This window comes from Pteropus alecto, unplaced genomic scaffold, assembly GCF_000325575.1.
Source record: "Pteropus alecto unplaced genomic scaffold, ASM32557v1 scaffold121, whole genome shotgun sequence".
Lineage (NCBI taxonomy): Eukaryota > Metazoa > Chordata > Mammalia > Chiroptera > Pteropodidae > Pteropus > Pteropus alecto.
The window spans coordinates 17,331,341-17,345,324 of record NW_006434369.1 but is presented as its reverse complement, the minus strand read 5'-3'; the positions used below and the strand labels follow the sequence as shown (position 1 = coordinate 17,345,324).

The window sequence follows — 13,984 nt, the reverse complement described above, 5'->3', positions numbered from 1 at the left end:
CCTGCTTGGCATATAGTAGTAGTCAGAAATGTCTGTTAAATGAATGGGCCCATTATATATATATAATATATATATATAATGGGCCCATTCATTTAATATATATATACACACACACACACATACACACACACACACACACGCACACAAATTTAGTTTCACAGCAAAACTGAGTGGAAAGATCAGTGTTCCCACATATTTAAACTCCCCTCCCCCCCTGCCCCAAAACAACAAACACAGAGCCTCTCCTCATCAAATCTTGTACCTATGTGGTATATTTATTACAATTAACCAACACTGACACATCATTAACAAGCGAAATCCATAGTTTACATTTGGTTTCACTTATGAACATTTACAGGTTTTGAAAAATGTATAGTGTCCACCATTATAGTATCATACAGAATAATTTCACTGCCCTAAAAATTTCATGCTCTACTTATTCATCCATCCCTCCACGAAAACCTGAGAACTACAGGTTTTTTTAACTGACTCCATAATTTTGCCTTCTCCAGAATGTCAGTTAGAATCATATATTATGTAGTTTTCAGATTGCATTCTTGCATTTAAAAATAAGCATTTAAGGTTCCTCCATGTCTTTCTGTGGTTTGATAGCACATTTCTTTTTAGCACTAAATTATATGGTATGAGTGGACCAGTTTTTTTGCCCATTCACCTGCTGAAGGACAATATTGGTTGCTTTCAAGTTTGGTAATTATAAATAAGGATGCTATAAACATTTATGTGCAGGTTTTTGTGTAGAAATAAGCTTTCAACTCACTTTTGTAAATACTAAGGCTGGATCACGTGGTTAAGACTTTTTAGCTTAAAAAAAACTTTCATCCAAAGTGGCTGTGCCAATTTGCTATCACACCAACAATGAATGAGAATTCCTCGTTTTACATCCTCACCAACATTTGGTGTTGTATTTTGGATTGTAGGCATTCTAATAGATATCCCATTGCTTTTTCAAATTTGCAATTCCCTACTGACCTGTAACGGTAAGCATCTTTTCATATGCTTTCTTGCCATCTGTATGTCAAATATCTATTTTGCCCATTTTCTAATTGGGTTGTTCCTTTTCTTAATTGTTGAGTTTTAAGAGTTTTTAGTATACAATTGACCCTTAAAAAAGACGTGGGTATTGAGACACCCACCACCTACACAGAAAATCAGAGTATAACTTTAGTCGGCCCTCCAAACATGAAAATATTGTTGACTCTTAAACAAGGTGGTTTGAAGTGCCAGAGTCTACTTACACAGATTTTTTTAAATCCCCATATTAGTGGACGCATGCAATACAAAGTCACATTGTTAGGGGTCAAATGTATTTTGGTTAAGTCCTTTATCACATATGTCTTTTGCAAATATTTTCTTCCAGCTTGTGGCTTCTCATTCGACTATATACCTTTCCACAATGTGTAATTATGCTGTGTATAATTTGCTTTTTAATATAGCACTATACCAAGCATTTCCCACTTCGCTTGAAACTTCCAAACCATCATTTTAAAGGACTGCAAAATAAATATCACATTTCCTCCACAGCTCCACAGCGTAGATTTTATTTTCCTCACTTTACAGGTGATAAGAAATAAGAGAATGGAAATTTGTCTGTGGTTTTAGCGCTGCTTAAACCGCTAAACTCAGAATCCCCCAGGAAACCTACCCGATGCTGTCTCCGCCCCGCCCTCCCATTCCTTGGCGGAGGTTTCTGGAACTAGGTAACATTTCCTTTTTTTTTGTCTTCCCAACTCGCTTTAAAACAGAGTAAAGCCGGGATCCTTTGGCTGACACATCTCGGGGTACAGGGCCCCGCGGGCCTCAGGGCGGGCGCTCTCTCCTGTCTTCCTCCTCGGCAGGAGCACGGGGCGGAGCAGGAGCTAAGAGTCCACGCCCCGCCACCCGCCCGGGCTCACTCACTCGACGCGCAGACGGCGCGGACACCGGACCTGACCTCCTGAAGCGCAGCGGTCCCAGCCGGCCCCCACCTCCAGGTGCCGACCGCGCTGTTCCAGCGGGGCGAGGAAGCCCAGGCCACGTAGCTAGACGCGCGCAGCACGGTGGGGCCCACGGAGCCGGGCGCGGTGAGCGCTGGGAGGCCGCTCCGCGGCCCGGTCTCCCCGAGCACTACGAGCTTTGTCTCCGGACACCCCGCTCCCCCGCGTCAAGCTCGGGCGCCCTCCCCCAGGGCGCCCCAGTGAGGCTGCTGCTAAGTCGGAGTACTTCCTGACTGTCTCATCGCTGCTTCTTCCAGCACCTCGGCCTCGGGAAGTTTGCCGCGAAAACGAAAGTAAATAACTCGGGTGCGTCTTCGTGGAGGCGGTGACCGGGTTTGCTAGACTCCGCTTCTAGGCAGGGGCGGGGCTTCCTGGTCTGGCGTGCGGCGGTGGGCGGGCTTTCCTGAAGTCGGGCGGAGAGTGTGCTGGTTGGGCGATAGGCGGGGTCCGCGATGATCCCGGAAGTCGGACGGTGGACGGGATAGTCCCTCCCTACTCCCGCCGCTAGGACGAGGGGAGCACCTGCTGCGCGGCAAGCGGGGCCATGTATTCAGTTTGCAAATCCCGGAGATCTGTCAGCCAAAGGATCCCGGCTTTAATTCGTTTTAAAGCGAGTTGGGAGGACAAAAGAAAAGAGGAAATGTTACCCAGGCATAGAAACGTCCGCCAAAGTTCCCGGAAGTCGGGTGCGGAATTGCTGTCAAAGGTTCAGAAGCCTTACTCGCCGGAACTTTAGGTGTAAATCCGTACCGGGGCGGAGACCTGCCCTAGGGTCACGACAACGGTGTGACGCTGGAACAAGCCCTTCGTTTTTGTTTTCTTTGTTATTTTGGTAGGACCAATGGGTTTTCATTGCATTATTGAGATACAGTGGTGTGCTCTTGCCATAATAAGATTAGTCAATGTCTTTAACCGGGACTTCTTATCAACCCTTTGAAAGGACCTTTTGCTGTTGCACTTGCCCGCCGCAGCAGATTGCAAACAATCAAAAGCGTTTGCGCCATAATCTTAGATGTGAGCTGGCAAATGGAAAAGAAGAGTCAACAGCCACATTGACAAAAGGGACGAATGTCATAACCCTAGAAGGCCTCTTCCATGGTCAGTGGCATTTGCTTTTATGCAGCGCTACCGAATCTGTTCAGGGTTTTAAAGAGGCTTGGCTACATTCTTGTAAAAATTTGACAGAAACCCACAAGGCGTGTGGGTGGGTGGAAGAGGGCGTTCATTTATTTCTTTGTGTCTTGCTGATGGTTTGTTTCTTCCTCAGAGCTCTTGTTTATCTTGGCCAAAGCCTAAGGCTGTTTTAATATGTTATAAGCAATTTTGCAGAAGCCTTTCGGTCTTTAGACCAATATTAATTCTTCCTTGATATACACTTGAAGAAATCAAGGCTTGGAGTGAACTTTGGAATGTGGAATGATTTAGTACTTGATTTGCATTTTTAACTATCAGGTTAGTGGAAGAGTAAGGAGAAGTCTAGGGCCATGCCACCCTCAAGGCCCGCCCCTCCTATCTCTTCTGATCTCGGAAGCTAAGCAGGGTGGAGCATGGTTAGTACATGGATGGGAGACCACCGAGGAATACCTGATGCTGTAGGCTTAAAAAAAAAAAAAAAAAAAAATTGTAAGGAGGAAATTGTGGTTCATTAGAAATGTGGAAAACTGCAGCTCTTCTAAACCGAAAAAGTGAAGGTTAAGCTTGTTTAAAATAAAATTTGGGGCGTATCATCATTGTTATTACTGATAAAAACAGTAATGATTACTTTAATTTTCATTTTTCTCTGTGCTGTATTGCACACTAGAAATATGTTCTGCTTCCGAGATTGTGAATGTTAATGAGAATTAAAAAAAATTCTAAAATAGCAACTTCCAAAATGGCAAACTATTATTTGGTGCTTATTAATCCATAACATGTTAATACCACCAATATAACCTGGGAATTTGAAAAAATAGCTTCCCATGCTTTGGTTGGATATTATACTCTGGCAAAATGATTGTATTAACCTGTAGAATATTGATTTTGAACCATATATTTTTATGTTTTTAAATTTTAGCCTATCCATTCCCCTGGTTCTGATGTAGCATACTTATTTAGTATAGGTGAGCAAGACTGTAAGATTAGGTTTTTGCATCTGATTTTAACAAAGACAGATTATTTTCGCTATCTAGACAAAGTAGCATGTTTTAGTGAATTGATAGAAGTCTGAGTGAAGAGAGAGTTTCAGTTCCAGAATCTGCCACTTTGGATGAATCATTTAACTCTAAATTTTAGTCTCTTTATTTGTAAATTGGAATGATGAGAATAAAACTTCACAGGGATATAGTGTGCTAATGTACATGATATTGCTTGGTTAAACTGTTTCAGTCTTGTCTCTTGCTCATCAATTGGCTCTTCCTTGCTTAGCTCTCTTGTTTATCTGGGCACAGCATCAAGATATATAATCAAAGAACTTTAGAAAAGTCCACAGTGTATCTTGAGTAAAATTGAAGTCCTATTAGCATGGAAAAAAGGGGGCCAATAATAGGTAGGCAACCAACATTTTCTGTCAGAGTCATTATGTATGGTCATCACTTAATTGAAAAAATAGTCCTCTACCACTGAAAATTAATATAAAAAATGTAAAAAAATATTTTTATTGAAGTATAACATACACAGAAAAGTGCACGAAGTATCACAACACTCTACATAGTATCACAAAGTAAACATTACCCGGATTAAGGAATAGAACATTGCTATCACTCCTGAAACCCCCTGTGCCTCTTGTCTCCCACCTATAGTAACCACTATTCTGACTGTTAATATAATTCTGCCTGTTGGGAGGTATTAATTACTTTTTATTATTTATTTGTATTTTTCCTTAGTTTTATTGAGGTATAATTGACAAACATAATTGAATATAGATATGAATATTTTGATACATAGACTCATCCTGCCTTATAGGTAATTTGTGAAGTTTCTTGGAATTTTCTATCAATTTTAGTGGAAAAAATTTGCTTCTCTGAGTCCCTGAGTTATTATCCATTTAGCCTGTTATAAATTAGTTATCATAACATGATATAACAGGTCAGTGTGCTTTCATTGATTACTCTGTAACATGGCTTTGTAATGTTGTGTTCTGCTTGCCTGCATTCAGTGTTTCTGTGATTTTTGGATATCTAAACCACTCACAAGGCCTTCCTAAGATATTTAGTGCTTATAAAATTGAATCATTCATGGGAACAAAAGGAGAAAAACAGTAAGAACAGAAATCACTGGGAACTGCATTAAAGATGCATAAGATTAGGTGAGGCCAGACTAAACCAGCAAACTGCCAGACTGTAAGGAGAATTAACTTGGATCAGGAACCAACCTCATAAAGTGCAGCCGACCCCCCTGGAGGTCTTCACCTGCAATCCATCATGCCTGCAGGAGGCACTGCAAATCCTAGTTGGTCTTGGCAAATTTGAGAAGGCAAGACCTGGGCTGAAGCAGAGATACCAAATAGCACTCATAAAACTGAAATTTTATACTCAGGCATATTTCAGGGCATGGTTATAATTCTTTCTGTTTCTTTGTATTTTTTAAGTGTTATTAAACATTCATATACAACATCATTTTTGAAAAATGCTAGATGTATTTCAGAGTATGAGTAGGACATAACTTATTCTTTCCTGTGTGTATATAAATTGTTTATAAGCTTTTTGTCCTTTGTAATGTTACTGGGAACATCCTTGTATGTACATAACCTTTATCAGCATCTCTGATTTGATTCCCCAGAATAAAGAACTATTGAGTGAAGGAATTATTCTCTTTAAAAAATAAATTTTATTATAAATATAATTTATATTCATTGTAGAAAATTTATAAAATGTAATAAAAGTGTAAAGAAGAAAGTGAAAAATCACCCTGCCATCTGGATATAATCCTCACTAACATTTTGGTACCTTTCCCTATGTCTTTTTTTTTTTTTTTTCCTGGTTATATATCTTTATGTATATCTAACTTACAGACTACAATTTTGAATGGCCATATGATATTTCATTTTATGAATGTGCTATAATTCATTGAACTGTGTCCTTTATTTTTGGACAATTAAATAGTTCTTTTTGAAAAATAATTGTCTATTTAATAATGATCAACTGCTAAGTTTCAGGTTTTGTCCTGAAGACAGTATGCCAGAGAGTTTCCTACCTTCTGTGAGCCTAATTAGAAATAATTATCAAATTACAGCTGTTTTAACTGTCGCAAGGGAGAAACACAGGATGCCATGAAAATGTCTAACGGGAAGACTTAGGATGGCTTCCCTGAGAATATGACATTTGGCTGAGAACTGAAGGATGAGCAGCATCTAGCTGGCAGAATATATCCTAAAACAGTTACAGGAGGAGAGTGGGATAAATTACCCTCATAAGATGGGTTCTGTATGCTCCAGAGGATCTATGGGAAATGGAAAAGGAGACCTAAAACAAATGCTAAAACATGTTTTATCTCTTACACCCTCCATCTCCCTATTCTCACAAGGATTGGTCGGTAGAGAACTGAGCAGGGTGATCCCAGCTGCACATTGGCATTCTCAAAGCCTAGTAAAACAGGATAAATGATGAATGTGAACAGCTGGGCCAACCATAGCCAGAGCTATAAAGCAGGAAACAAATGTGTTTTCACATATTTTTTTTAATGTAATCCTTACTGGTCCTGAGACAGTCATTGTTTCCTTTCGCAAATGAGAAAATTGGGGCTGTAAGCTACCCAAGTCACAGGGCTAATAAATTACAGGGCTAGATTTCATATAAGAGAAAGACCTGTGCGCTTTCTGCTATCATTATGGCTTCCACTAACTACCTCACCTTCAATGCCTGCCCCACCCTTTTATTCCCTCAGTCTTCATGTCCTTTATCTGGACAGCCCTGACCCCCTCTGCCCCACAGATGTGCTACTTTCCTGAAGATACTTCCTCTCTTTGGCAATATCTCATGTTATAGGAAGATGGTCCATAGTGTCCTCTCCTATTCCAATATGTGCACGTGGTCCGTGGTCTGGGTGGCAGGGCCCACCCACAGCCTTTGTACAAGATATAGGAGGTTGGTTATCCGAGCCCAACTGCAGCAGGTCACTGTACAAGACTACCGTGAGCTTAGGCATTTTCAAAAACCCCTCCAGGTACTTTTATTTTTTTTTAATTCTCTGTCTCCTACCATTTTATTATGAAAAATTTCAAAGTGCAAAGTTAAAAAGTTTTTACAGGGAACTCTATCCACCATCTATATCATTTTACTCTGCTTGCTTTATCATATAACTCTCCATCACTTATCCCTCTCTCTATCCACCAGTCTGTCTGCCAAGTAAATCAGAGACATCAGTATACTTCTCCCTAGATCTTTCAGCATGCACACCACTAACTAGAGGTCAGTATGTTTACAGATTTTTCTTTTGATGTAAAATTTACCTGTAATTCTTAAGAGTACATTTGTAAAGTATTGACAAATGCTGGTGCCTTTGTAAACCCTACCCCCTACTAGGATGCTAGAATATTACCATCACCCCAGAAAGCTCCCTTATGCTTCATCCCACTCAGTCCTCACTCTGTACCTGGGCAACCAGTGTTCTTTTTCCAATACAGATTAGTTTGTTCTATTAATATAAATGGAATTATATGGTATACTTTCGTATAGGGCTTCTTTTACTCTGCATATTGTTTTTGTGATTCACATTGTTGCATGTATTAGTAGTTCATTTCTTTTTATATCTGGGTAGTATTCCATTATATGAATATGCCAGCTCTTTGGGTTTTTGTTTTTTCTTTTTTTACCCATTCTATTGATGAATAACTGTTTCTAGTTTGGGGACTATTACAAATAAAGCTGCTGAACATTGTACAAATCTTGGAGGACATAAGTTTTCATTTCTCTTGGGATTGCAGTTGCTACGTCATAGTATAGGTGTATGTTCAGTTTTATAAGAAACTGCCAGACCTTTTCCCAAAGTGGTTGTGCAATTTTATACTTCTACCAACAGTGTATGAGAATTCTGGTTGCTTCATATCTTCACCAGTATTTGGTGGTGGTGTCAGCATTTTTAATTTCAGATATTCTGGCGGGTATGTAGTAGTATCCCATTGTGGTCCCCCATGAATTTTTAGTCTTCATTTCAGTTTGGGAAAATGAATGAATGTAAATAAATAGCAGAAAAGAAGAAGAATGAAGCAAAGTCCTGTCCTGAGATTGTGTACATTATATATTTCATAGCACTGATATACAAATTCTCCAAACTCATCTTTTTCACATCTTCCTATTCTTTTTAGATAGTGCATTGTTCTTTTTAGATTCCTCAGATTCCTTCTTTTGTTCGTAATTACTTTAAAGCTTTTTATTTTCTAAGGCTATTCAGTAGTTTAATTACCTAAAGTTCTTTCGTGCCTAGTACTGCTGTTTGTTTTATCTACTGGTTCTGGCCCATGATGAACTTTTTCTTTTGTGTTTTATAATTTTGGAAAGGGAGCTTATGTTAAGTGAGGCTTTATTTCTGGGAATCCTGTCTGGCCTGGCTTAAGGGTGTTTTAGCCTTATAATCCAGGGTTACCATCAGTCTATGACCACTTTCCATACAAAAGTCCTTAATTTGGGGGATCCTGGCGTATAAATTTAAAGAGTAGTATAAATTCAAAGCTCAAATCTATTTGATGATAGGCCCAAGGTTATGAATTCACATGAAGACATTTTTTTAATACTCCATTCCCAGCCTAAGACAAACAAGTTCTTTTGCTAGTGAACTGCTTTTTTTCTAATTATCTTTTCATTGAAGGGTAGGGTAGCACATTGAGGAGCACCATGTTAAGGAGGGAATCTTTGTTTCAACCCTCTTTTCTTGCATTCCTTGACCTTCTCTCCTGTTCCTGTCTACGCTTTAAAACCTGACCTCTGGATGGCCAAGTTAGTAGTGCCCCAGAGGGCCACTGTCCTAGTTCAGCTGCTATAATAAATTACCACAGACTGGGTGGCTTAAGCAGTGGACATTTACTTCTCACAGTTCTGGAGGCTGAGAAGTCCATGATCAAGGTGCCTGCAGATCCAGTCAGTGGTGAGGGCTTACTTCCTGGTTTGCAAATGGCCGTCCTTTCATTGTATCTTCATGTGGTGGAGAGAAAGAAAACTCTCTTGTGTCTTTTATAAGGACACTAATGTCATTCAAGAGGCCTCCACCTTTATGACCTAATTAGTTTCCAAAGGCTTCACTTCTTAATACTATCTCACTGGGGATAAGACTTCAACATATGAATTGGGGTAAACTCAAACATTTAGTCCATAGCAACTACCATACAGGCTACAGCCCCAAGGCCAGTGCTCTTTTTGTTTTCAGTGCCTGAAGTTCTTTTCCTTTGCACTGAGCCCAGCTGTGCATTGGAATGGATGTTTTTATTATGTTACCTAACAAATATATGTCCTTCATAGCAGAAGGGTTTTTCAAAATTTTCTAGTCCTCCATGTTGCTAGAAGTGAAAGTCTAAGGAATATAAATTGTGATCTTCTGTGATTCTTAGAAATATAAAAAAGTTCGTTATAGACACCATAAGTCTACCAAAAAATAAAGGCACACCAAGCATGCGGTGGATCTTTATGTAAATTTTTTGGATAATGACTTTCTTTGCACTGAGATATACTCTTGTTTTCTTTACAGGGCACAGCTCTGAAGGGGAAACTTAAAGGTGGTGTACTTTTGAGCATTTTGAGCATTTGGAAGGAAAGCAGACATGTCTTTGGATGACATTAAGATGAAATCTAGTGACTTCCTGGAGAAGGAGCATCTGGACAGCGGGGGCTTCGGAAAGGTGTCTTTGTGTTTACACAGATCCCATGGACTCGTAATACTGAAAAAGGTGTACACAGGACCCAAGCGCACTGAGTGAGTTGGGAGCAGGGGCCGGTAAACCAAAATACGGGCTGGTGGTAGGAAGCAGTTATTGCACAGATGCAGGAGCAGGCAGTGGATAACAGTGGCACAGGCTTTAGAATGAGACAGACCATGCATGAATTTGGCACACAAGCTTCATCCCTGCAAAGTTGTTATTATCCCTGTATTGCTGATAAGGATTCTGAGGCTGATTAGTGAAAACTTTACAGCTAGTGAATAATGGAAGATAAATGGAAGGAAGGAAATAGAGAAAGAGAAGGAAATTAAGGGTGTGAAGAAGGCAATAAAAAGAAAAGGGAGGGATCAGTGAAGACAGACTTATTTACTTGCTTCACATTTTTGGTAAGGACTAGCTCTAAACATGGAAAAGAAAAAAAGTTTTATTAGCAGTTCCAGAAACCCTCTCTTTAAAACAATCGGTGGAGTTGTTTCACTTCTCCCTCTTCTTGGTTATGAGAGAAGCTGCATTTTTTATTACACGCTCCAGCACAGTCCTTTTTTCAGGCTATGTTTCATTGCTGCTATTCATTTATCGTTTGTTCATTTGTTCATCAATTTAACATTTCTTGAGCACTCACTGCCAGTCACTGGGAAGGAGGGATAGAAAGATGAATAAGAAACTACTCTGCCTTCTAAAGCTTGTAGTCTGTGCCTAGCAGAGATCAGTACATGAACAGGCAGTGATAAATGCACTTGCGATGGGATTCATTTAAGGTGTATACTGTGTTTTGGGGGGGGCGGGGCCACAAAAGGAAAAGTTAGCCCCATCTTAACAGCACCTTTCCCTCCCACAGGTACAATGAGTCCCTCCTTGAGGAGGGCAAGATGATGCACAAGCTCAGACATCAGCGGGTGGTGAAGCTCCTGGGTATCATCATAGAAGAAGGAAACTACTCTCTCGTTATGGAGTATATGGAAAAGGGCAACCTGATGCATGTGCTGAAAACTGAGGTAGAGAGGGCTTTGCCATTCATGGTACAGGCACAGTGACTTGGGTACTGCTTGTCTGTTGTGGTTATTGCTGCTTGTCCTTTTGTAGCTTTGTTGGTGTAAATGGTATCAAATTGCAGTTAATAATCTGTCTTCTCATACAGTCCTTTATAGTATACGCCCTTTAATCAATCAATCAGTCAATATTTAATTGTTATCCATTATGCATATACCCCACATCAGACCATGTGTTTCATGAAGACAGGGCCTACCTCTGAATTGTGGATCTTAGAGTGGCTGACAAAAGGAAAACGAACAACTGTCTGTAGGGATTGAGAGGAGGGCAAGACCATGCACTGGGGAGGAAAAGTCAAGGCAGATTTAACAAGGGATTGACTTCAGAAAATCTAAAATATCTAGCAATTTACAAATTGGGCTTTCTTGCCCCCCCGCTCCCCCAATCCCTGCAGACAGTTGTTCCTGTCTGTTTTGTCAGCCACTCTAAGATCCATAGTTCAAAGATAGCCCTGTCCTCATGAAGCACATGGTTTGATGTGGAGTATATGCATAATGGATAACAATTAAAGATTGATTGATTGATTAAAGGATATATATATAAAGCAGTGGTCTTCAACCTTTTTTGGCACCAGAGACCAGTGCTTCTATGAGAATCTAATGCCTGATGATCTGAGGTGGAGCTGAGGTGGTGATACTAGTGCTAGCGAGCAGCTGCAAATACAGATGAAGCTTCTCTCGCTCTTCTTGCTGTGTAGCTCAGTTCCTAACAGGCCACAGACCAGTACCAGTCCACAGCTGGGGGCTTGGGGATCTCTGCTTTATGAGAAGACAGAATATTAACGATTGTACTTTGATACCATTTAAGAAACTTATAGCTTAAATATAGGACATTAGCAGCAGTGATACTGGATGAGTACAACTTAAAACAGGAAAATAAAAATTGACCAAATAACTCTAAGCATTTTTAAAAGTTTATATGCCTTTTAAGAGAAAGGTCTTGTGCTAGTTGTTCAGGAAGCAGTAGCAAATACACGGACAAATAAAAGGAAACAGATAGGTAAGAGAACAGTGTAGTGTACAATTTTTGATAGACAGCCTCATCATGTGTTATGAGAACACAGAGGAGAGGCATACACCCCAGCAAGGGGTAGATAGGGAAGGATTCCGGAAGAAAGATGCTTGAGCCAAGGACACGTAGAAGTTTTGAAGCAGAGAATTAGAGAACAGGTGTTCCAGGCAGAGAGAATGGCATGTGTAAACGAAAGTACACCAAATTTGGGAAACTGCAAATAGCTGGGTTTGGCCAAACCATAGATTGCCCGTGAGAGTGGTGAGATATGACTGTCTTTATGGCATATATTCCCCCTTTTCCCATCTCTTGTCCCCTGACCCCACAACTGCTACAGTTATGCCAATTATTTTAAGTCACAGACATCTGTCACAAATACCTATGGGAAAGAGAAAAGATAAATCACTGGTATGCATTGTATTCTCATTTGATCAGATTGCTATTCTCCACAAAACTAGATAAGATCAGTTTGATTGGGAGATAAATCATTTGGTACCACAGGCATTCTGGGGATCAGGCAAAGATAAGGTGCACTAATTGGGGCTCAAGAAGAAAGTCAGAAGGACATAGTGTACGGTGTAGTGTACAGTGTAATGAAGCAGACAGAGGTTTGAGAAGGGTATCTGCTTGCTCAGAATTTTTTTCCCAAGTCCAAAGATATACCATAGAAGAAGGGAAAATCTCTGGCAATTTTTTGTGTAGTAATGATCAGACTATGAATACTGTAGTTCAGCTATATTATGAGTTAAATACTTTGGGGGGATGACTTGGGAATCTAACTTTCATAATTGAAATTTTTTTTCCCTTTTTACCAGCAACCATAAATTTTTAGGTAACAGCCTGTTTGTTAACTAGGGACTACACACCCGTGTGTGTACTCATACAGAGTGAGAATTTATGTTTTTAAGTGTTAAGCAAATCTAAGGTTCAACTAATATAAATAGAAATTGGAATTGTCTACATTAACATAGATGTTCCTATAACTAGAATACAATTGTGAGAGTGACCTGAGACTCTACAAAGACCTGAAGTACCTGATAACAAATCACAAAATAGATATCAAATTCATTTCAGGATTAATAGCATTATGTTATCTTATAGCTTAATCTTTACATGTTTGTAATCAGTGTGAGCACATTCTCTTGTATTTTTTTTTCTCGTAATTTTTTTCATACACATATTTCCATGAAATTTTCCACATATTTAATATAGAGTAGAACATCATATTAGTATACCATAGAGAATATTTTTTTTGGTGTATTTATTTTTCCATTCATTCACCAAACAGGCACCATCCTAGGTAGTATGCATATGTCCTAAATAATAATAATTAAGGTTTGTCTTCATGTTGCTTAACTGTACAGTATTTTTATATATTACAATATTGTCATGGAAGTTTTATTTTTACACTGTGGAATCACACTATTAATACCCTTAGCACCTGGGATGAACTCTTTCTTCAAACAAGGGCTTGTTTTACAATGTCAGCAAACTTGCAGAGCAAGATAGAAGGCAACCTGGTAACTATACCTCAGGTGCAGACCCGCTACTCTTGAATGAAACAGTTGTTTTGGCCTGTTTAATTACTTTTCCATTTCATAGACTTAATATTACTTGTTTTAGAGCAGTATCCCCCTCTCTGTAAAAGGAAGGATAATTATGGAGACCATTGAAGGAATGCGCTATTTACATGGAAAAAATGTAATACACAAGGATCTAAAGCCTGAAAATATCCTCGTTGATGATGACTTTCATATTAAGGTAAACCGTAACCTAAAATCTTCTTGAAGTTTGGGGTATTTTTAGTTTAATTCTACACTGTAAATCTATTTTTGTACATGGTAGACTCTAAAGGAGGACCTAGCTCAACTTATAACTGGTGATGGTAGTACTGGAAGGCTCTACCAAGGATTAAGAAGGAAGATACACTTGATGGAGTTTATATTTTTTATGTATTTAGTTACTTTCATCTGCATTTTTTATGTTTTCTTCTGAAAACTCTCTTTCCAGAGTAGTAAAGGAACAATGAAAACAGATTTTGTTGTTCACTCAAGAGCAAGGTTTAACCAGGAAGATTCACAGATAA

At 39.4% G+C, this 13,984-nt stretch overlaps 1 protein-coding gene across 4 annotated transcripts in view; it reads left to right on the top strand.

The window, feature by feature from the left end:
* Positions 1-1,541: 1,541 nt before the first annotated feature.
* RIPK1 (receptor interacting serine/threonine kinase 1) overlaps positions 1,542-13,984 on the top strand; it is a 33,073-nt gene continuing 20,630 nt past the window's right edge. The window contains exons 1-5 of one of the 4 annotated variants that reach the window (XM_025044922.1): positions 1,542-2,300; positions 7,304-7,378; positions 9,648-9,872; positions 10,676-10,832; positions 13,522-13,659. In XM_025044922.1, coding sequence (XP_024900690.1) covers positions 9,721-9,872; positions 10,676-10,832; positions 13,522-13,659 — 447 coding nt within the window. In that variant the 5' untranslated portion in view covers positions 1,542-2,300; positions 7,304-7,378; positions 9,648-9,720. Of the gene's footprint in view, positions 2,301-2,488; positions 3,093-7,303; positions 7,379-9,647; positions 9,873-10,675; positions 10,833-13,521; positions 13,660-13,984 lie in introns of those variants that run through there. The other 3 variants (XM_006909307.3, XM_006909306.3, XM_025044923.1) reach the window with 3 other exon arrangements.